The 23,058-nt window shown below is 47.2% G+C and overlaps 1 protein-coding gene and 1 long non-coding RNA gene across 7 annotated transcripts in view; one reads left to right on the forward strand and one right to left on the reverse strand.

The window, feature by feature from the left end:
• Window positions 1-17,167, reverse strand: part of RNF157 (ring finger protein 157) — a 76,329-nt gene extending 59,162 nt beyond the window's left edge. For all 5 annotated transcript variants that reach the window (XM_038371615.2, XM_038371614.2, XM_043496387.1 and 2 more), the window contains exons 1-2: window positions 16,686-17,167; window positions 2,355-2,473 (exon numbers count right to left, since the gene is read on the reverse strand). In XM_038371615.2, the coding sequence (XP_038227543.1) occupies window positions 2,355-2,473; window positions 16,686-16,773 (207 nt within the window). In that variant the 5' untranslated portion in view covers window positions 16,774-17,167. The remainder of the gene's footprint in view (window positions 1-2,354; window positions 2,474-16,685) is intronic.
• A 126-nt stretch (window positions 17,168-17,293) lies between these two features.
• On the forward strand, window positions 17,294-22,852 carry LOC122456572. Of its 2 annotated transcripts, XR_006275516.1 has the most exons (4): window positions 17,294-17,409; window positions 17,865-18,009; window positions 20,921-20,985; window positions 22,612-22,852. It is a non-coding gene; the product is annotated as an uncharacterized LOC122456572 (long non-coding RNA). The 2 variants fall into 2 exon arrangements; XR_006275515.1 differs by lacking the exon at window positions 22,612-22,852 and having other exon boundaries at window positions 17,296-17,409; window positions 20,921-21,390.
• Window positions 22,853-23,058: the final 206 nt, after the last annotated feature.

A 23,058-nucleotide genomic window follows, 5' to 3' on the forward strand; every position in this document is an offset into this window, starting at 1 on the left:
TCTAGCAGGGACGACCGTGATCATCTAGGAAGACTGGCTTCCTGTGTAACAGAGGCCTTAGGACTTCCCTGATGTGATTCCTGTTTGAACTACAGCAGATCTAGTTCATGGTGTCGAGGGCTCAGACCTCCACGTCCTTAATAAAATCAAGATTTTACCTGCAAGTCTCTGAGGGAAGTCACAAATAGACAGGAACTAACTTAAATGCAGTATTTCTGGAGGACACAAGCACATTTATAAATTTACCATGTAGTTATCTGAGGTAAATCAGGAGTAAAGCTGCCAAAGCCAAAGGAGTTACAGTGGGATAAGTAAAAATCAGAACCATGGACTTGGAAAAAAAAGTCCCCCACCTTTTAGGGTTACAGAGACAGAAGGCTGCACGGATAGAATTTACGTGACATGCAGAAACTCATCACACATTAAAGGTGGGCAGGAAGTGAAGGCAATTCACATGCAAGAAAGGGGTGGATGGAATCTCTGACTGCAGAACTTTCCACTCCAATTATTAAAGCAATAACGGTCATGTCAAAGCAACAGGACACAACAGGGGTAACTCGCATTAATATTATAACCTGAAATTAACATACCCCTACAATAAGAGTCAATATGGTAGAATGTGGTTAAGTTTCTTCCTCTTCAGTCACATAGTTGGAAAATATTTCTCTCTCATTTCCAAGACAATTTCAGAAGTTAAAATGTTATGAAATTATTTGTTTTTCAGCAATTACAAAGCAATGTTCTCATATAAAATAATCCTTTTGCTTTACCCTTGCCAACCCTAATTTAAACATGCAGATCTAAGGTGGTGCTGTATGTGCCACCCCACCCATACTTTGGTATATCTCCAGGAGGAAAACAAAGGGCACATAGAAAGGCAACAGTTTGTCAGTCAATCTGCAATCAGATTTTCACGGGCCAAGTTTTCTAAGTGTCCGTGCAAATGATAAAATTTGCACACAAGGCCAATTACCACGAGCAACTCAAGTGGAAAATAGCAGCTGGGTTGTGGGTGTGGTCTCTAACGTCAGTATTTATATTCAACTCCCGTGTGAGTAGTTCTCAACCTTTCCCCGTGCTGCCACCCCCTTTGCCTGTTAACAGTACGGGAAGAGCAGGGTGGTTGTAAGTCACAAGTTAAGAACCTTTCACTTAGGTAAATAGGGCTGATTAAGCTGTAAGAATCAGTGTCTTTGCTGCCACTGAAGAATGGTGTTACCAGCAAAAGATGTTGGGTGACAACAATCAGACTCTTGCCATTGGGAAAGAGTATCTGCTTTACACACACTTCTGGGGGTGGAGAGAGATACGGCATGCACCCCTATATCCTTCACCAAACACACTAGGAGCCTGATTTTTGAATACAGGGGCCTGAGAGAACATCACAAATCCAGCATCTGCACATGGGTAAACACAGGACATACCATCACAGAAAATGCACAGATCCAGGTGGTGACCTGTCTAGAGTCCTGAGCTGTGTAATCTCGATGGCCTAGTTAGGGCCCAGTGTTTGGAAATGGAGCCTCCCGTGTGCAGAGTGCAGGCCTCAGCAGGGGTGGCCCGGGCCCGTCAGCCTGGCCCTTGGACAAACCAAAGAATGCTGATTGGCTGAGTCTGACCCTCGTCACGTGCACCAGGAGAGGAATTAAAGACAAGCCAGTGGAAGTTATGGTAGGTGGAGCAGATGCATGCACCAGCCTTTCCTGTCTTTGATGCCTGGGCTCAAACACAAGCTCACGTCACAAGGGAGCATGAACTGGGTAGTCTCTGACCCACTGCCTCATTTGCATGCATCCCAGCTCAGCACCACTGGCAGTGTGTGTTCTCAAGAGAGCCAGCAATGGTTGGGCAAGGGACATTGCATACTAGCTTTGAGCTGCGCTGGAATGGCTGCCTTGAGAAGGTCGTTGATGGCCCGCCTGCACCGGTGCTATCTGCATCTCTATTTTGTGAGTACTAGAGTCACCCACCGATTTAAAAGGTGAAATCCTGGGCCTGTTGAAATTAGTGGGATCTCACCCAGAGAGCAGAGCATCCGTTAGACACCTTCTAGTTGTAGGGATGGGCCTGAAACCATCCCACTTGGAAGAAGTTCAGATCTGCATCTAAAATTCATGGCTGTCCCTTGCATGCCGCTCTCTGTAATGGGCTAATCCAAACACCCCCACAAACTTTGGGAAGCTTGTATCCAGGGATCTGAGTTTTGTAGCTCGGACCCAGATACCATGGTGATAGGCGTGGGATAAGAACCCAAACATAATAGATTTCTCTGTCCAATGGCAATTCAAGCCCCATGTCTCACAATATCAGATTCCTCCCTAACTGCAAACCCAGCTGAATGAATTTCACTTTACCACTACAGGTCGGTTTCCCAGGAAGTTCAGGTCACTGTTCTCTCCAAAGAGGTAGCCCTCCGGGTGCGTGGAGTCGAACTTCTCACCTCCCATGATGAAATGGCTGGCAAAGTAGCTCCCTAAAAAGGGACAGAAGAAATAGAGGCTGTCAAATGCACTGAATAACATGGAAAGTGAATTCAATAAACTGCTAAGCAATTAAATGGTCCCAGCGATTTCCAACTCAGTCATGCTGCTACTTGGGGCAATGATGCATTCTGTGGGCAGAATGGCAGTGGAGCCGCTGCTGAAATTAATCACGTTTAGTCAATGCGCTCAGATTTTGCTTTGTCTGGGGAAGTGCTTCACTTCAATCCCCCGGGGCTGAAGCCACCAAAACCAGCTGTAACTGACAAGAGATGAAGTGAGCTGTAGCTCACGAAAGCTTATGCTCTAAAAATTTGTTAGACTCTAAGGTGCCACAAGTACTCCTTTTCTTTTTGTTCAAAACGGCGACATTGTGGAGGGATGATCCAAGGTCTCAAGAACCAGGAGCCCTATTCTTCATGCTGTCTGAGTAACTGAGACAGTCCTTCTGCTTGGGGTTAGCACCACTGTCCACATTAACTGTCTAGTCTGAAAGGGAAACTCCAGGGAGTTGTTCTGTTACCATATCTTGGTGATTAGACAGAGTCACGGGAGAGAGGAGAATTTAAGGCAGCTTTTAAGAGACACCTGTCCTGATGTCAGCAGCTCCTCTTATCTAGCTCAGAGGAGGGGACCATTTTAATGACACGTCCCCATAAGGACCTGTCAGTAAGTAGTGCTCCCGTCCTACTTGGAACAAAACTGCAGAGTCATCCTGGAGTCTGGTTTGTTAACCACGACACTTCCAAAATAACTCTATGAAAACCCCAGCCTCAATCTTCCCTCCACGCGCGGCTGCTCCTAGGGGTCTTTCCATCATGACCGGTGCACTCCACCCCTCTGCGTACCCATGCTCTCTCTAATGGGACGCCTATCCTACCATTACCACCTTCCTTGCTCCTTTGCCAGGAATATCAGCTAGCTACCCACAGAAGTCAGCAAAACCTACTAAATGGCTTTCCCAGCAGGATCACCAATCAGGTAAGGAGGTGGGTTATTTCCAGCAGACACTGACAGCCTGGACGGGCCTCCTTAAACTGTTCACAGTCAGACTGAAATGATAGCCTTCCTCACTGGAAATCAGACAGTTTCCAAGTTGCTACGAAGCGTGGAAGGGTCAACAGAGCAACCCCCTCCTCCCCATTCCCTGGTGTTTTTAAGCGATAGAAGTGACTTTGCCATCTCTTGGAAGCAGATCTACAATGCCACTCCCTTCGGCTTTGTTTAATCCAATTTTATTTATTTAAATCGCAGTAAGGGAAATTGAACAAACAGAAGACAGAAAAAAAAATCATCAGGATTTGCAAATCTAGAACCGTGTCCATTACATGCTCGTGAAATAAAGCATCAGAAATGGTTGAATAAGATGCTCTGCAAATAAATTAACCCTGTCCCACAGCCAGCTCAAGGCACAGGTGTCACTTAGCCCACGGAGACTTGCTTAGACCTTGGGTTTGCCCTCTGAAAAGGGGACCCAGTTCAGTTCCAGGAGTTCCACTCTGGTAGCAGTCATTATTACATCATATGAAAGAGAGAACTCCACATTTAAGGTTCTCTCATGGCAAACCTGATCCCTTTGGTCCCATTTACTTCATCAGAGCAGCATTATGGCAGCTTCCGGTCCAATTGTTAGCCTGATTATAAAGTGCATCTCTGTCTAGTTAGTTGTGTCTCTTTGCAACTGGCTAGAGTGATTGTATTACACAGTAGCTCTCTTTTATCAAGAAAAACCTCACCACAGGTCAGACTGAGATCTTCATGCAGATTTTACTGAGGGTAACATTTTCAAGAGCACAGAAGTGATTGAAGAGCTAAGTTTGTTTCTCAGGCAAATTCCCAATTGAGACAATGGGGATCTGCTTGCAAAAGGACTTAGCATGTTGGCCAAATCTTGAGGTCAGTTTTCATCAGTACAGGGACCTTAGTGAAAAGTACAATTAAGGTTTACTTCTAATTACGACCTATGTCTAGCACATTCTTCCTTCAGCGCCTGCACACTGCCGGTTAATGGACACTATCTACTTGTCCCTGGGGAGAGCAGATCCCCAATATTAGTTAATGCACCACATACATTTCCCAGACCTCTGACGCCTGCCCCTTCGCCTTATAAACAATTCACAGATTTCACAGTAAAAGGTAAAACCAACTTTTAACAAGCTAGCCTTAATCCCAGCCATGCCAGCAGAATGGATAGCCTCTGACTTGCAAGAGATAAAAGAGGGAGGATTGTTCTCCAATGATTCTTCAGTTTCACAAATGTAGGGAGAGCAGATAAATATTGGGGATTAGAAACAGAGGTATTAATCCTTGTAATAGACTGGATTTAATTTCTAGGGTTGCTAGAGAATACGGCAGCAGCAGACCCTCTTCCCCCACCCCTCGCCCCCATGACCCAGTCACTGTCATGCCAGAATGCAGAGATGTCTCCAAAAGCCCTAAGAATGGAGGAAATGGGAGTAGCTAGAGGTCAGAAGCTGAGTCAGTCTAGCTCTGCTGCTGAGCCAGTAAATACTGCCGGAGTAGAGAGATAGTGACACACACTACAAAACACTGGGCCCATTTCTGCTCTTACTGACTCCGTGTAGATCAGGAACGATTCTGGTGTAGCCAATGGAGTTAAAAACTGGCGTGGGACCAGACTCAGACCCTGTGTGTCTCAATATATCTGTTCAGTTCAAACTGTTACTGCCTACAACTCCCAGCTTTACAGTGGCATGTCTCTGCAACTCCTAAGGGAAGGGGCAGCCAGGGGGACTGCGTGCGCTGCCTGCCCCCACAGGCACTGCCCCTGCAGCTCCCATTGGCTGTGGTTCCCGGCCAATGGGAACTGCACCTATGGAGCTGGGTTACGGTTAGGGGACATGCCAGTTGGAGACGGTAAGGAGCCTGCCAGCCCCACCAATCCCCTCTCACCCAGCACCAGCAGGGGTCCCAGGCCGCACACCACCACCACCCACCTCCCCTCCCCTGCAGGACCAGCAGGGATCCCGGGCCAACCCCCCAGCACCCCTGGACTGCCCCTCTGCCCCCATAGCACCCATGGCCCCCCAGCCCAAATTTCAGTTAGGAGTATATAGTAAAAGTCATGGACAGGTCACGGGCCCGTGAATTTTTGTTTACTGACCATGATCTGTCCATGACTTTTACTAAAAATCCCCGTGACTAAAATGTAGCCTTACTTATGAACACTTTGGTGCATGGACTGGTTCTCACTGTTGATGCAATGGGCCCACACCTGAAACTGGCCCTTTTAGGCACTACCATATCACAAATAATAATACAGTTGTTTAATTAACCTTAACTTATACAGCTGTTTAATTAATCTTAATTTTCATGTTCTGTCATTTGTGTGCTTTGCACCTTTGGCACCTGTGGACCCCATGCAGATACAGGGGTCTACCTATGCTGGATCATGGCCTTTCGGGGAGTAGGAGGGTGTGAGGTGACATTTGACCTGATTCCAAGTTGCAGCTAAAAGTTACATTGTGAAATTTAAAAGAAGAAAACCACCAGACACCTAAGCAGGTACAATGACATAGCTCACAGCTGAGGAAGGCTCAACGATCAATTATTGATGCCTGCTGCTTTCTGGCCCCATTTTCCACGTGCATAATTTATAGGTAAGATAGTTTCACAGAGAGAAAGCAGCCATCTGAAAGAACCCAACAGTGAGCTGCCATCAACCTTTGCTAAAACTGATATGGGCACATGTGTGGGGAGGCGGAGAGGCGAGGACATACATCACATGGTTTCACTTGGACAGATGAAGTGACTTGGGCAGAAGAATAAATCATAGAAGTGCACATTAAACCTTCTAAGGGGAGTTTCCGAGGCCCCTAAAAAGTTTAAAAGGGGGCAGTCTGCAGTAAGCAGCAGTGCCATTTATTGCATCTGCTCAACAATCCTGGAGCCCTGTGTTCAAATCCTGATCTAGCACCAAGATCCATTTCCCACTACGCTCAGGGGAAAGGCCCCGCTGGACTAGGCACTTAGACAACGAGGAGAACAATGGTCTCCAGTTACTTCTCAGTGAGCATGCTCCCCAGACAGGAGATAGAGGGCTCTCTGCAGGGCAGTGGCAGCACTTCAGAAGGGAGGGGTCTCTTACCTGTGTCTGGCACTAGATAGAGAGCACACGCAGAGCAGCCTGAGGAAGCTGGCACTGCATCCGCCTCGACAATGCCTGCTTCTAGATCGGGCCCGGCAGCCTCTCGCTTTCCTGAGCGACTGAAGTTCAGGGTGAAGGTCAAAAGAAGTTGAAGGCCAGGGCCCAATGCCCCGATGCAGGCAAGGGAGAGCAAAAGCTAGCGTAGATGGGGCAAACTCACATGGAAACCCCTCTGCAGGACTGGGGCTCTGAGGCAGGGGAATCAGGGGGAAGCCACTTTACGCAGCTTGTTCTCATCAGAACCCAGGGGAGCTCAACACCGCAGTCAGTGCTACAAGCACCGGCTCCTACTCCCCCTGTGCACAGGGGTGGGCAGGGGAGTCAATGGCTGCATTTCTCCCAAGGGAGCAAAGCTGCTGGAAAAGCACCCTGTGCAGGCTTGGACCTTCCTTTGCCTGGGATCAGAGGGACTTGGAGACTGTCCTGCCTGACTCCTCTGTGGCTGGCCCAACCCCCTCCACCTTTCGCATTAATCCGAACCCCATCTGTTGAGATAAAGGTTTGTCTTGTGGCCGCTGGGACTCAGCAGCTCTGGGCTGTTTCCAGATCCACCAGATGCCCTGCATGACCTGGTGCAAATCAAATGATCTCCATGGGCCTCAGTTCCTCATCTGTGAAATGGGGATATGGTATGTGGTATCACTCACCCCCTGGTGAGCCACTGGGGCTGCATGTTCCCACATTCACGCTGCACTCCCTCTCCCCTTCATAAACACCGCCTTCTTTAGACGCAGACTCAGTGCTTACAAGAGGGGAAATGTTGCCTATTAAGGGTGCCCAAGGAAGGTGTTTAGTTTTCCCAGGTTTCTGGGTGGGGGCTCAAGCGGCTTTTGTTTTGTAATCTGAAGAGGAACCCCTAAATAGTGAACCAGGCCCTTGTTGCTGCTGACACCACCTGGCAGAGCGTTTACACACCTTTTGTCTCTCTTATCTAGTTAGACTGTAAGCGCTTCTGGGCAAGGACTGCCCCTTACTGTGCACTTGTACAACACCTAACACAACAAGGCCCTGGTCTCAGCTGTGGCGTCTAGGTGCTACTGCAATACCAATAAATAGCACCACCACTCAGTCAGGTGAACCTTGGGATTTGCTAGCCTTCTGTCCCCAGCTCATAGGTATAAGGGGTATGTAAGAGAAGGGGTTAAGGGGAAGAGTTGCCTAGTGATTTTGGTGCTAGACTGGGACTCAGGAGATGCAGGTTCAAGTCCCATCTCTGCCACAGACTTTCTGTGTGACCTTGTGCACTTAGTCTCTCCGTGCCTCGATTTCCCAACTATAAAATGCAGATAACAGCATTGACCTACCCCACATGGGTGTGGTGAGGATAACCACACCATATGCTGTGGTAGTGGGGGGTATATGACAGATTTCATTATGCTCAAAATTGAGTGAAAATATCCTTCCTTTTACCATCACTAATATAGGATCATTTTGGCATACAAGAAGTCAGGATATGGAAAATAAGTTGGCAAATGGAATAAGAAAAAGCATTAAAGGGAAAAAATAAATAAAAGCATTTTCAAGACTTGTTTGTTTTTCTGTTATCAGGGAAAAAGATCCAGAATCAACTCCTTACAGGAGGGAAAATGTCTATCTTCCACATCAGCTACCAGGAAATCATGTGGACACAAGCAACTAAAGCTCTGGATCAATGCCTGCCTTTGGATTTTTTTCCAGGTTACCTGGATAACAGCAAGATGCCTTGGCCCCTAGCTATGCTTGAGCCCTCTTTTCAATATCAAAACTCCGCTTATAAAGCCTTATAAGTTTCCATAGGACCAGCAGAACGGGCCATCAGTCATGGCAGAGAAGATTAAAGACAGAAGTGGTAAGTTGACAGTTTTGTCTTATCCACATGAAAGAGGAGAAGGAGGAATCAAATGGGTTGTGCTGGTCCAATGCTCCCCTCCCAACTAGGTGCAAAAGGGGGAAGAGAACAACAGATCCATTGTTGCATGGAGTTTGCTATCTCTGTGTAGAAGGGCTCCCAATCAGCCTGCCGTGAGGGCAAAGTGAATGGCTCCAGCAGGATCAGAGGTTAGTTTGTTGTATGCTGCTGTTCCACGTCAACTATGACACCGGACTCCCAAAACACTGACTGTTTCCATCATGCTGCTGCCTTCATCGTCAGTTTATGGTTTGCAGTATTAATACTTTGCTTCCTTTCCTCCCTTAAGTCACTCACACATGCATGCACCTAGGCCATGAGAAGCAAGACTAGAGATTCATTCTACGCTGACACCCAGGTGCAGGGAAACTTGCAAACCAGGCTACCCTGCCCCACTTCCGGTGAAGAGCTTGCTTGGAACATTCTCCCAGAGATCAACCCTTGAGCCAAACACTTTAACGGACTGGGCACTGCTGGGAAGGGAGGGGAGGAGGGGCTTGAACTCCCCTCTGTCAAGAAACAAGCTTCTTATTATTGGCTAATTATAATTCTTTAACTGACATCTGCCTCAAGAGGATTAAAACCCTGTCAAGGACAGTTAAATGGTTGAGGGAGAGCCAGGCTCTAATGAGATTTAAAACTTCTGAGACCTCAAGGAACAAATTAAGAATACAGTATAAGCGAACCGCGCTATTTTAAAAAAGCAACAGAAGTTGGAACAAGGCATCATGATGTCACCTGTACATTCAGACAAACCTCGTGTATCAGCATCCCCCCTCGCCAACATATTCATGTAAGAGAAGTCACAGATGTACACAATGCATATCTGATCCAAATGATGCTACTGGGCTCCTTTTTGTGTGTGTGTGCCGAATGCCCAGCAGGTGAATTGCTAGAGAGAAAGAATCTTGGGCTTGTCCTGTTCCAGGAAGAGATCTAATGAGGGTTCCACCTGCAATACTGTACACTCAGAGACAAAGAACTCCGCCATGGAGTACTGACAAGCGCAAGGCTAGGAAGCTGGCAAGTAGCGGGCAGCTTTTTCCAGTTACTGTACATCACAGTGCGATGCAAGGCAAATGTGCTAATGGCAGCTGGGCTAATCGACTTAAGTGCATAAATAAAGCTCTCTTGCAAGCGTCCAATCGCTGTGGGTCTGTTTCCATTTTGCTGATCATGAAGAATTTGCTCGGGAGGAGGGGGTGGGTGGGGAAAGATAATACCCCATCCAGCTCTATAGAAAACACTGCAGTTTAAACAGGAGTCAATTGACACCCTACAAAGACAGCTCCCTCATCAAGTGGGCTGATGGGCATTGTACATCTTGAGAAGAAGCAACTGAAGCCAGTTTTGCAGGTTTTCTAGAATCTATAGCTGACAATCATCTGAGACTGCAGCTTTGCATTTAATTTCAGCTCCAAATCTGCTAGACCACATTCCTTGCAATACACACCATTCATTACACTTCATACTCAGGATTACACATTAGTTACATCCCATCCCTTAGGAACAAAAGGCTGAAACCACTTTACAGTTGAAAGATGCACCACAGGGCAGTGTTACAGGGCCGATGAGAGGGTGACAATTTTCACAAAGGGGTTTGAAATGAAAAGAACAATGAAAATGGGCGGATGTGTTTGGGGGTGGGGGGCAGATTCATATTTTGCCTTGAAGCACTTAGTACATTGTTGGTGATGCATAAATAATCATATTGGGACTCCAAACACAACTGGGTTGGGCTAGTGCATTACAGCCCTAAACGGACACTGATTAAAAAAAAAAAGAGAGATGAAACTGACCAGGCTACTGCCACTGTCCAACCTGATCCAAGTGGAGCAAACAGCATAAATGGGGATATGTCAATTACTTTTTTTTCCATGCTGATTGGATCATCTAAGATGTTACTAATAACACACATAACGGATTCTTCTCTAAATGTACAGTGAAGCTTCTGGCCACCTGCTCTCCACACCTGTGTTAATGGTTCAGTTTGCAAAATCTCAGTCCCTGTGAGATTTCCCAGCAAGAGTAACTGTAGCAGCCACCTGCAAACCCCCAGCAGCCACCTGCAAACCCCTCCCTCCCCCGCACACACACCTGCATAAATTGTTTGTAATCAACCTGTGCGGATGATTGCTGTTTTTTCTGTAGAGAAGAATGTCAGCAGTGTTTTAACTGCAAACTTAGGGCAAGATCATGCCCAACCCTGTGCAGGCATGCAAGGAAGAAGGGGGGAGGGGGGAGGAGTTCAGGCACTAGGATCCACCCCACCTTTTGTCTGGGCAGAAACCAGAAGCGCAGCTGATGCACTCCACTGTAAGGTGCAGTGGATGCAGGTGATTTTGGAGGCATCATCTCTATCTCAAGAGCTGCCTCTGGCCTGATGCACGTCTGCATTTCCTACTGTGGGAAGTGGTTCAATGCTACCCCCGTAGCCCATTGTGTTATGGCTCATTTAGATCAGTGCAATAAAGACAGACAGAAGCCCTCAAGAGAAAGCACAGGGAGGACAAAGCCGAAACAGGAGACTGCTGTCTGGACTGTCTTCTTTTAAACAAACAAAAAATAGGCAGCCACAAGCCAAAAACTGTGGAGTCCTTGAGTCCCTGCGGCGGCCTCTGATACAAACAGTGGAGCCTGTTCGTATTATTTGTATTCCAATAGCAGCTACGGACTCCGACCAAGTATAGGGCCCCATGGTGCTGTGCCAATGCAGGGGAGACAGTTATTGCCCCGAAATCTCCCCTCTGGCCAGTGGGTGGGAGGCAAAGCAAAGGCACAGCAAGGTTACATGACTTGGCCAAGGCCACACAGAAAGGCAATGGCAAAGGAAGAAGTCGAGCACAGGCATCCCAGCTCCTAACCAAATCCCCGGGATCATCCCACAACCCTTCCTCTTCTTTTGACTGCCACCTGGATGGACTGCTCAATTCCATCAGTGCGCCAGCATGACTCAGCACCTTAACCGTGGGATCAAACCCCAGTACTTTGTTTGCACGTCACCGGTTGATTAGATCCCTCACTGCTCATCATGACAGAGCCACCCGTACACTCAGAGCACCTAAGATTCAGTCTGTGCATTTCAATAAAAACCAGCTCTGTATACCATAGTAGGCTGGACACTGGGTGGGGGAATCAGCTTGTAAAGACAAACAAGCCTCCTTGACAAATAGTTTCTGAGGCAGATTCCATTATGGATAAGGCCCAGTGTGACAGTGAGCACCCAATTATCAGACCCGATGGGGACTCGGATCTCTGCACTGCTGGTGGCAGCTTTCACAGATTTTAAGGCTGGAAGGGTTCATTAGGATCGTCTAGTCTGAGCTCCTACATAACACAGACCAGAGAGTCTCACCCAGTGATTCCTGCCTCAGGAGTACATCGACATTGTGTCAGCTGACTTGAGCCAGCCAAGGGTCTTTCAGTGCAATGTAGACATACCCTAATAGTCCAACGACCTGAGGCTGAACTACACATCCATTAGAAAGACATCCAGACTTGATTTAAAGACTCCAGGTGATGGGGAATTTGCCACAACCCTTGGTGATCTGTTCCAACAGTTAGTTACTCTCATTGTTAAACATCTGCCTCTTGTTTCCAGTTGGGTAAACTGGGATTCTGGATACACTTATCCCAGCACATATATTCTTCAAATTGGCTTCCACATCACTACATCCCATGGGGGGGCTCTGCATGAGGAGCTGCTACACATGAGATTTATGAACGGATGCTTTGGAAGTGCTCCCCCTGTTTGTCTAGGTGGCAGAGGTGAATGAGAAGAAAGAGGCGCAGTGTCCACAGTTATACCTATTCAGCGACTCTAAATATCTCACGTGAGTGATGCAAGAGGAGCTACAAACACTCTTCCATCCCACAGAGCGTGGGGAAGGAGCTACAGAACTGCAATCTAGCTCTGGTGCATCGCCCTGCCCCGAGCCTCCTGCACGCTTCACCCATCCTAGAGCGTGAGTAGTGAATTGAAGTAAATTGCACCCTTAAACCTGGGGTGCAAGCTGAGTTACTTGCATCTTCCAGCCAGCAGAAAGGAAACTAGATGCAACTGGGAGCAGAGAAAGGGAGTCACCTTTTTTCCACACAATGAATAATAGTGCATTTCAATTCTTCACATAACCGCCCTGGCCCAGCTTAATGAGAAGCAAGAGGACATGGCCAGATTTCATTAATATGGCTGCATGTGTCCGACAACTTGCATGCATGAGTAAAGTGCCTGAGTCAGCAGAACCATGACTTTGGCCAAAGTAGCGTCTCAGACTTTCAACAGAGAAACAGCTATGGCTGGGTAGAATAAGACACTTACGCAGTGAGGGAAAGGGCACCTGACAAGCCCCATGCTACAGGCTGATCAGTTAGGCCCTGAACCCCCAAATCTATGAGAAAACAATGAGAGCTGCAAAACCTCTGCACCTCTGAAGCGGGGAACCAAGGACTATGCATACGTTCTGAGCCCCACCACTCCCACTTTGCTACAGCTATCATGTTCCCCCACCTCCGGAGAATGTTTTTTAATAATACACCCAGCTCTCAATTTACCGACATTTGCATTTCAGAGACTGTTTACACTTCACACACGCGATGCATGACACTTGTAGAAATCAGCACCACAAGCATCTCACCCAGAACTGTTCTTCTAACTCAGCTGTCCTGCAAAATTGAAAGAAAATCCCACTTAAGACCACAAGCAAAACAATTGTAATCTCTTTGGTCACTAGTCCCCGGTGATCTTAGGTTCAGATGGTTGTATTTGCTCCCAGCACAACTTCTGATAAACAACCGACTTAGTGAATTACTACTTCAGTTCCTAGTGCAGCCTCACAACTCTGGACCCGAGACGCACTTAAAAAAAAAAAAAAAATCACGTGGGGGAACAGACAGTGCTGGGACCTGCCCTAATGCACCATGCTGCACTTGGCCTGGTAACAGAGTGCTCCAGTACTAGATTTGACACAGCGTGTATAAAAGTCTCTATAAGCCATGACTTCTCCACCGATAACCTGGACCCAACCAAGCATCTAAAACACCTAGCAGCTGAACTGAGTTTTGCAGGTGCTCAGCCAAGAAAACTCTGTCCCCAAGCAACCAAACTGAAGATGAGACAGTCCTTTTCATTCATGCAGAGGTCACTCTATACAGGAGCAGGATAAAGACATATACCTCCAGCACTGCAGCCTCCAGTCTATTCAGTCCTTGACATTTTGAGTACATCAAATCATGGTAATACTAAACTAATCCATTGCCCTTCCTCAGTATCTTCCATCTGAGGACTGCAAAGCAGCTTACAGACAGTGATGAATTATGCCTCTCAAGTCATGGTGAAGTAAGTAGGGGAAGCATTATCACCCTCATTTCACAGGTAGGGAAACTGAGGCTCAGAAAGGTTAAGTGACTTGCCTGGGATGGACAGAGCCAGGAATAGATTCCCCGGGGTGGGGCCTCAGAGGAAGGGGCGATATGGGGGCAGAGTCATGGTTTGGGCACCGGTGCCCCCTCCCCACTTTTAGGAAGCTTCCACCATTCCTGATGGGGATCTGAGGCACAGAAATTAAATGACTTTCCCAAGGTCACACAGGGAGTCTGTGGCCGCACCAGGAGTTACATCCACATCTCTCAAGTACTCATCCAATACTTTAACTACAAAGCTATCATTCCTCGTCTTCACAGTTTTCCTTCTGAACTTGAGATACCTACTATAAATGTCACTCATTTCCAGCCCCCGCAAAGATTTTCCATCAGTTCACGATGCAAAGCTTAATTACAGTTAAGTAAGGCAAAATAAAAGGATGCAACAAAAATGACAGCATTTAAAGCGACTCATGGGAAAGTGGAAATAGAATCATCTCCAGCAGTCCCAGCACACGCCAACCTCACAGTATCTACTGCAGTACTCAGGGACTCCGCATAACTTCCCTTGTTGTAAAAACGTGCAACTCACGTGTATGCATCAAGAGGAGATTAAAACCAGCAGGCATCACCTGTTTAAAATTATGACCCCACCAGAATACACCTTGTAGCGTGATTGGTGCAAAAGAGGTTGTTAAATGTCAATAACCAGACAGATGTTTCAGCAGATCACTTCCAGCTATCCTGGCTATTACAAAGGCAAGCACATATTTTCAGTACGGAAACACAGTTTATGTTAGCAGTAATTCTTTCTAAAAAGGTCCTTGATAGTAATTAGCTAGTAGTTTCTTATAGCACTGAAGTTCCTTAGCTTTTACCTTAACCTATTAATAATATTCAGTGCCTCAAGGCTCATTTTGCAAACCAAGTACAAATGCACAGTGGATCAAGACATCTTCAAAATATGCACCCCATAATGTAATACTTTGCACATCCATATCACCTTCCATCCAATGATCACAAAACTCTTCGTAATTATTACTGAATTAACCCTCTCATAAGATAGACATTGACATTCCCATTATACAGAGGGGAAAGGAGGTCAGTCATTCCTCAAGGTCACTTGTTCTTCCATGAGGAAGAGCCAAGAGCAGATTCCCGAACTGCTGACTCTCAGTACTGTGCGGTTTCATTTAGAGCAGTGCTACTCAAAGGGGTGGTCCGCAGACCGATGCCGGTCCGTGAGCCATCAGCTGCCAGTCTGCGCGCACCTTGGGAAAAAAAATTGCTGGTCCCCCACATCAGATAGCTTGAGAAGCACTGCTCTAGACCAGGCATCCTGCCTGCATGATGGTGTCAGAAGCACAGGTTCAGTGGCTAGGAGAATTGCAAACCATACTCATGAAATCCTCAGGGGAAGGGTTGGTCTCAGATTGGTCAACAAGGAACCCGACCGGAGTTTAAACAATGGTTTTAAAAATAACATGCAGCCCTGATGAGTATCTGTAAAAGCACAAGCCCCCAGTGCTTTGAGTTATATTGTCACCCTGGGAATTATTCTTCAAAACACAAAAGAAAAATGAAGTGGAACATGATACAGCTAAGTTTTTAAAGCCAGACAATTGTTTGCACCTTGTAACGACAATTTAGCAATGCAATCTGCTATTTAAAAGAGAATCATTAAGCTGGCAGACTGGAATTGAACCTGTATTTACTGAAGTTCTTGTCAGAACCCAAAGTTCTTTCCTCGCCATTGAATATTCGTAACCTGTTCTTTTCCATGCCACACAAATAATGCACAATGCTAGCAAGAACAGCTGATGACACAACTTTGTGTAACAGGCCAGAATTTTATAACCCCCCCACCCAGCATTTATCCATTTCACTTTTCTAAATGCAAGTAACACATGAGCCAAACATTCCAACCTGTGTGAACATACCATAAGACACCGCACTTACGGGTAATGTGTATTCCATCCATGCACACACAAAGATGGGTATGTAGCAATTCATTGTGGGATGCTGTGGTCCCAATTCAGTTTTTACTAGGGACTTCAAAGGGAATTTTGTCAGACCAAGGACTGAGCAAAACTCAGTTAAGTCTCTGGATTTAGCCCTATAGCTATAGCCACATTAGATACAATTAATAAAACAAATAGACTAGAAAGTCATTTCTTTACCAATGAGCACAGTGCCATGAATGTCACCAATATAATTCAGGCCCCACATAAAAATATTGCAGCCTTACAAAGTATCAGCAGGCAAGCCAGGGAAAAGAGGATTTAGGGCACTCCAGACCTTTGAGAACCTTTGCCTGGAAGCTCATTCTTCCTGAAACAAACTCCATGAAAACTGATCAACTTCACAAAAAGAAAAGGAGGACTTGTGGCCCCTTAGAGACTAACACATTTATTAGAGCACAAGCTTTCGTGAGCTACAGCTCACTTCATCGGATGCATTTGGTGGAAAAAACAGAGCTCTCTTTGCATCCGATGAAGTGAGCTGTAGCTCACGAAAGCTTGTGCTCTAATAAATGCGTTAGTCTCTAAGGGGCCACAAGTCCTCCTTTTCTTTTTGCGAATACAGACTAACACGGCTGCCACTCTGAAACCTGATCAACTTCAGAAACTACTGCATCGCCTCGCACCCCGCAAAAGGACCGGACCAGCCCTTTTCCCTCGCCCCACAGGATGAAATGATTGCGACACTCGTTGAGGTTGGAGTTACCTCTTGAGCAGGCACAGGTCAGCTCGACATTGCTTCCCCTACGTCCCCGCTCTTTCAGCCTTACCGGATTTCGGAGGGTATCTGTAGACTGAATTAGAAGGGATGTCCACCTCTTCCACGCCGGCGTTCTGCCTGCTGCTCAGCGCCCCCATGGCTGAGCCTTGCAGGGGGGATCCAGGGGCTGGGGGCGAAGGCAAGAGCCGGCAATGCAGGCGGAGGAGGAGGAGGGCAGCCTCCCAGTGTCCTCAGTCAACCGCACTGGCTTTGCCCCCTGCTCCTTCAGTGGGGCGGCTGCCGCGTTGGCTCGCCTGCTGCGGCTGAGCAGCTGCCCTCACTCCCATCCCTTCCTCGCCGGAGCGGAATGCACGGGCTGGGCTGGGGCTAGCGGGGGGCCCCCCCGGAGCACTGCGGCTCACCAGGGGCGGGGGGTGGTGCCTGCATCGCCTGGGCTGAGGATGCCGCCGGAGGGCCGGGAGGCAGCCCCTGCCCGCAGCGCCATCCTCTCCCCCTGCACCGGCAGCCGCGCGGAGCCTTTGCACGGGGGCTGGGCGCCGCCTTGTCCTTAGGGCGGCTCGCCGGCCAATGGAGGCGGGGAGCGGGCAGCCGTCGCCGGCCGGGCCGGCCCGGGGGGGGGCAGGAGCCGCCTGCAGGCCGCTGCACGAGCTCGCCCGGCTGCGGCAGGGTCTGGGCTCGGGGGGGGGGGGCAGCGCAGCAGCCAAGCCTGCGGCACGGGTGCCCCGCGGCAGGCCCTGCAGCCTGGAGCTGGACCCAGCAGCCACCGGCCGGAGGTGCCTGGGGGAGCGGGGGGGCTCCCGCTCAGGAATTCCCCAGGCTGGGGCTTGCGGCCCCTGCTCGCTCCCCTCCGTCTGCTGGGTGACCAGTTGCCCCAAATGTATAGGGACAGTCCCGAGATGTGGGGCTTTGTCTTACATAGGCGCCCATTGCCCCCCACCCCCGTCCCGATTTTTCACACTTGCTGTCCGGTCACCCAACCCTCTGCGCAAGGGGCTGGAAGGGTTCGCTAGACAAGTCCCTTAACCCGGTCTGACCTCCTGCCCCTTAAACAACTCCTCCCCTCTCCCCGGAGGGAGTCCATCAGTGACACCAAAGGGGCACCCCAGTTGCTTACAGCATCTTCCCTAGCCTGGCTGGGAGCTCACTAGACGGGGGGGCTCTTTCCACTGAGGATAGACTGGTCTTGGAACTCCCTTTAAATGGGCCAAATGTGTCTTTTTTTCCGCAGGCAAAACCAGAAGTTGGGCCCCAGCCCAGCCGGTGGTTCCCCGCCCATGGACTGCACTGGGGATCCACCCACAGAGCTCAGTGCAGGATCAAGGTCCCAGTACCTTGCTGATTATACTTGAAAACCCAGGCCCAGAGCCACAGAGGTACGTCAGCACTTAAGTCTGGGCTTTACGGGCCTACGCCCCAGCTTTGGCCACTGAACTCCCACCAAACCCTGTAGGCAGCTGCACGCGCTCAGCTCCTTAGCGGTCAGGGTAAAAGTTCCTCAGCACCCTGCATTTCTGCCTGGGGGCCCATGCACTGCCTCTCTCTACGCATCCAGACACCTGTCTCCACCTAACTCCAGAGCAATTCAAAACCCGGGGAAAGACAAACGCCTAAATCGCACGCAGGGTCCAATCTGGTCAGCGTGCTCCGGGGCTGCCTATGGGATCGGGGCCTATGCAAAATCCTGCCAGAGGAGAAGCTGCTGCCACCCATGGTATAACTTTCAGTCCAGTGGTTAAAGCATTCATCCATGGCAGAGAGGGAGAAAGGATTTGAACAGGGGTCTCCCACCTTAGCTGCCTGACTCCAGGCAGCCAGTTCCCGTTCGTGGAGCGCTAGCAGGGATAGGTATCTCTCTGCCGCCTGGATTTAGACACCTGTTTCCAAGAGCGGGGCAAGGCTTAGAACGTACTGCTCTCATGGGCATCTCCCATTGGGCACTTAGGTGGCTCCTCACCTAGCGTCCTGGCTTTTGTGGGTCCCATTCTAAGGCGCTTCTCTCCCCATTCATTGTATAAGGAACCTGGACACCTAACTCAGCTTTGGGGACCGCGCCTAAAAGTTAGGCATCATGACGCTTAGTGTTGCAATGCCAAAGTCCCTTCATAGATCCCCCCCAGAGGCACCGTCTGTTCTGTACAGATGTGGTAAACCAGTGGCTCTTTTTTTAAGTGTAGATGTTTTACCTCATTTCCCCACCTACCTCCTTGTTTGCGTTGTATTGTGAAGTGGTTGTCAGGCTCCACCCCAGAAGTGGCTGCATTCTTTGGTACTCTCCATATAGCAGCTGAGAGGAAAGATATTATATAAATGTGAGATTATTATTATTTATCCTCAGATACCCTCTTAATGCTTCCTGGAGTTCCCATACATACAAACATACTTTTCTCAAAACTACTTGAGTATCTGCTCCAGAACGAGATTCCATGGGAATATGATGCCATTTTTAAAATATCATTGTTCTGACCTATTTTCATATATAAATGTTGGAGAACAGAAACTTCTTTAAAAATACTAGAAATTAATCAATCCTGCAATGCAAGTTAATGGAGGATCACATGAATTTACTTTAAGTTGATATCACAATTGCTACAAATACTAAATCAGAGACGCATGTATGAAATCAGATAAATGACCACTTTGCCCTAAGATGTGTATTTAGTAATGAATGAAACTACTAATGGCTTTTCTCTGTTCCATAGGTTCCACATTTCTTTCATTTAGAACTTCCTGTTTCTCTGAAGGATCAGGAAATTCGTGCAAACACCCAAAGCTCTAAACATATTAAATGCTGTATGTGTTTCATGTCAAACAATTGCTTTTGATTCTCTTGTAAAGAATACACGCAGCACTGCCAACCGGAAAATCATGAGTCAGGCCCTCAAAAATAATGAGATTTTACAAAAACAATAACTTTGGGTTCCTTTTACTTGCCTTCTGGTTTTTGAACCTTTGGGGTATACTCTCATTTTCAAGTTTCAGAGTAGCAGCCGTGTTAGTCTGTATTCGCAAAAAGAAAAGGAGTACTTGTGGCACCTTAGAGACTAACAAATTTATTAGAGCATAAGCTTTCGTGAGCTGAAGTGAGCTGTAGCTCACGAAAGCTTATGCTCTAATAAATTTGTTAGTCTCTAAGGTGCCACAAGTACTCCTTTTCTCATTTTCAAGCTTTTTTTTGAAGCTCTGGAGGATAGAAACATACCTTTTTCTTTTCTTTTTTTTTAATGAAAGCTGAGAGTCTCACATATTCACATAACTCCAGGAGCTGGAGCTTTAAGAAAAGCACCCCCAAAAAATGAGACTAGCAATCACATCCAAGAGCGGACAACACTGATTCAATGCCTGACACTGCAGTTCATGCAGATCAGACACTGCCACAAGAGTTTTGCTCCCATGCAGATTGCAGGACTGGCCTTTTGAGCATTCTGTATTATTTTAGTTCACTTTATTTATCCCTGTAGCTTGCATGTTCATTTTACAAGCAACAATTTCTCCATTCCACCCACCCCTTTTCCCCCATGTTGACACACTTTCTTGCATCTGTTTGCCAACCAGAGTCTTAGGCCCTGATCCTGCAGAAGGTCTGGAGGAGCAGACCCCCTGCACTTGCATGGAGTCCCAATTATGTCAATGGGGAAATCTGCCCACCCTGACCCTACAGCAGGACTGAAGGCTTGTATTTCACTTTCCAGCAACCCTATGCCTCCTTCTTTTCATATCTGTTGAGCTCCAATATTATTATTTCATGGGGTAGCTATCCTCTCTTTTGATCTCCTTATAAAAACGATAAGAGATGGAGGATGGTATGAAGGTTGCTGAGGATACATTCAGTTACATGGTGTTCTGTGTTTTTGGTGGCTGAACACTATAATTGGTCTTTGTATCACATTTATTCTCTTTCAGAGTAGCAGCCGTGTTAGTCTGTATTCGCAAAAAGAAAAGGAGTACTTGTGGCACCTTAGAGACTAACAAATTTATTAGAGCATAAGCTTTCGTGAGCTGTAGCTCACGAAAGCTTATGCTCTAATAAATTTGTTAGTCTCTAAGGTGCCACAAGTACTCCTTTTCTTTTTATTTATTCTCTTGACACACCAAGTAATTGCATTTATATAGAAAATGATTGGCAAGTATTTCTGGCACAAATATCCATATCTGCACACAAAAATCTCATCCTTATATATTAGTGCAAACAGAAGACTGTCCTGTGAAAGTTTGCAGAAAAGGAGACAGCACAGATGGATCAAATCACAAGTCAGATTTCACATGCATGTTTGAATTCTTTTGCAGCCATTCATCCAGCTCTCGTCCTGATGCTGAGCACTCACCAAGCAGCTATAACCTGGCAGCCAAGGGTAGGTTTGAGCAAATTACATGTTAAAGGCAAATGTTAAACTTAAGACACATTTTGCATCTGTTTTTTCCAGAATAAAACTTCATAGATTTTAGGGAGTAAAAGCAAAACTAAGATTGACAGACAATGTAACATTGGCAGTTGACATCATCACCAAAAAAAAAAAGCGTACGAATTGATAACTTACAGTTTTCTTTTCTGTGTACCACACCTTTAAGGTTGCTAGTAGTCTGCTGTCTGCAAAGGCCCTTGACATTTTGTGAGGCTAAACTGACAGTGTGTTATGGAGCCAGAGACGCACAACAAACTGCACTGTCTAACCGGGACTTTGCTTTTATTCCTCAGTCTTTGTAAACATCATTTAGTCTAGAAATACAGTCTGTGGCTGGGGATGGAAAACATAGCAGAAGTTTCAGAGTAGCAGCCGTGTTAGTCTGTATTCGCAAAAAGAAAAGGAGTACTTGTGGCTAAATGACTAAGTCTCTAAGGTGCCACAAGTACTCCTTTTCTTATAGCAGAAGTTATATACTCTATATAGGGCCCAATTCTGCAAACCATTAGTGAACTCAATGGGAGTTTGACGCAGTTTGTTCTGGATAGGCAGATCCCTGCCTTTCAAGCCCCATTGAAGTCAATGAAGTCCAGCTGTGCAGAGCAAGGTGCAGGAGCAAGTCTAGGAGAGGCTTGTGGGACCAAGCCCATGCAGCTAGAGATGGTCTGATCCAAAACTCCGTATCCAAATCCACTTGAATTTTGGGGAGGAGGGTCAGAATTCAAACCTGGATCCAAATTTCACAGCTGGGGTGAACTAAGCACACTGGATCTGCACAACTCTCAGCGTTGGCAGGTGCAAATGCCAGAGGTGGGTCTGAATTTCAATGCTCAGGATCCATCTCCATATTCACTTCTACCCAGGGAAGTATAAATACGGGCACGGGAAAAACAAGGGGGAGAAAGAGCCAGCACATTTCATTAGAATGAATCCCATTAAACAGACTGTAGGATTTTACAGCAGACAATAATTCAAAGTTACACCCATAGAGAGCCATCAAACACCAGTCATTACGCCCAGTGTTGGTGTTTTACGGTGTCGTACTGCAGTGTAGTATTTTATGGTGCAGTGCCGTAGCGGAGGAGTGTTGTTCAAGAATATTGCTACGGGAGGATCTGAGTCTCGGTCTTTTTTTTTTTTTCCTTTCGAAGCATTGCTTGCAGAATTTAAATACTGTATCTTGTCAGGCAAAACACTGACAGCCAAAACAAAGTCAAGGCAGATATAGCTGGGCCAACATACAAGGCTCAACGTCTCCAGCTTGGGGAGGCGGGGGGAATGGAAGAGAGACAGGCAGTGTTTAGACTGACTCTGCATCTGTTGTGCAAGACCCGAGGGCTGAAGCACTAAGCCTATTCATCTAATAGCTTAGGAAGCCAGAGTATTCGTTAAAGGGGGCGATTGCCAAGAACTGTAATCCTGCTAGCATGTCTGTACTCTCTACTGCATCCTTCTTGCCTGGAGTTCCTGCTTTAAAATCTGATCTAACCCTCACTCAGCTGCACTCACTGCAGAGAAGCAGCAGTAAGTGCAAAGTATTAGTTGCTGACATCACCCAGCTTAATAATGATACAGCTGCCGCTCCGGCCTCATGAAGTGGACACACAGGAGGGCAAAACAACACAGCATCTGGCCTGCCAGGAGTCACAGATGACGGCTGTAGGGAAACACTGGCCTGGATCGTGCCATCAGTATCAAGTAGAACCCCTCACTGGAGTGAGTAGCAAGTACTGTTAATGGCATGACAGGACCCTCGGCTGCACAATAAAATACTCTTTTGAATGACTGTTTGGCTGGTATCGTTTAGCGATCTCTAAGGAAGGAGTTTCAAGGGGCAATGCAGAATGTTCTGCTAGGACCCACCCAGTCCTGCACTCCTCACCCACACAAAATTCCCCCATTGCATCAATGACTAGTCAGCAGAGAATCAGACCTTTAAATGTAAACAATACTAAAATTAAATGTAAGGGGATTCTGATGCTTGAGAGAAGTGCTGGACAATGAAGCGATTCTTCCGCATGG

Source organism: Dermochelys coriacea, chromosome 14 (genome assembly GCF_009764565.3).
Source record: "Dermochelys coriacea isolate rDerCor1 chromosome 14, rDerCor1.pri.v4, whole genome shotgun sequence".
Taxonomy (NCBI): domain Eukaryota; kingdom Metazoa; phylum Chordata; order Testudines; family Dermochelyidae; genus Dermochelys; species Dermochelys coriacea.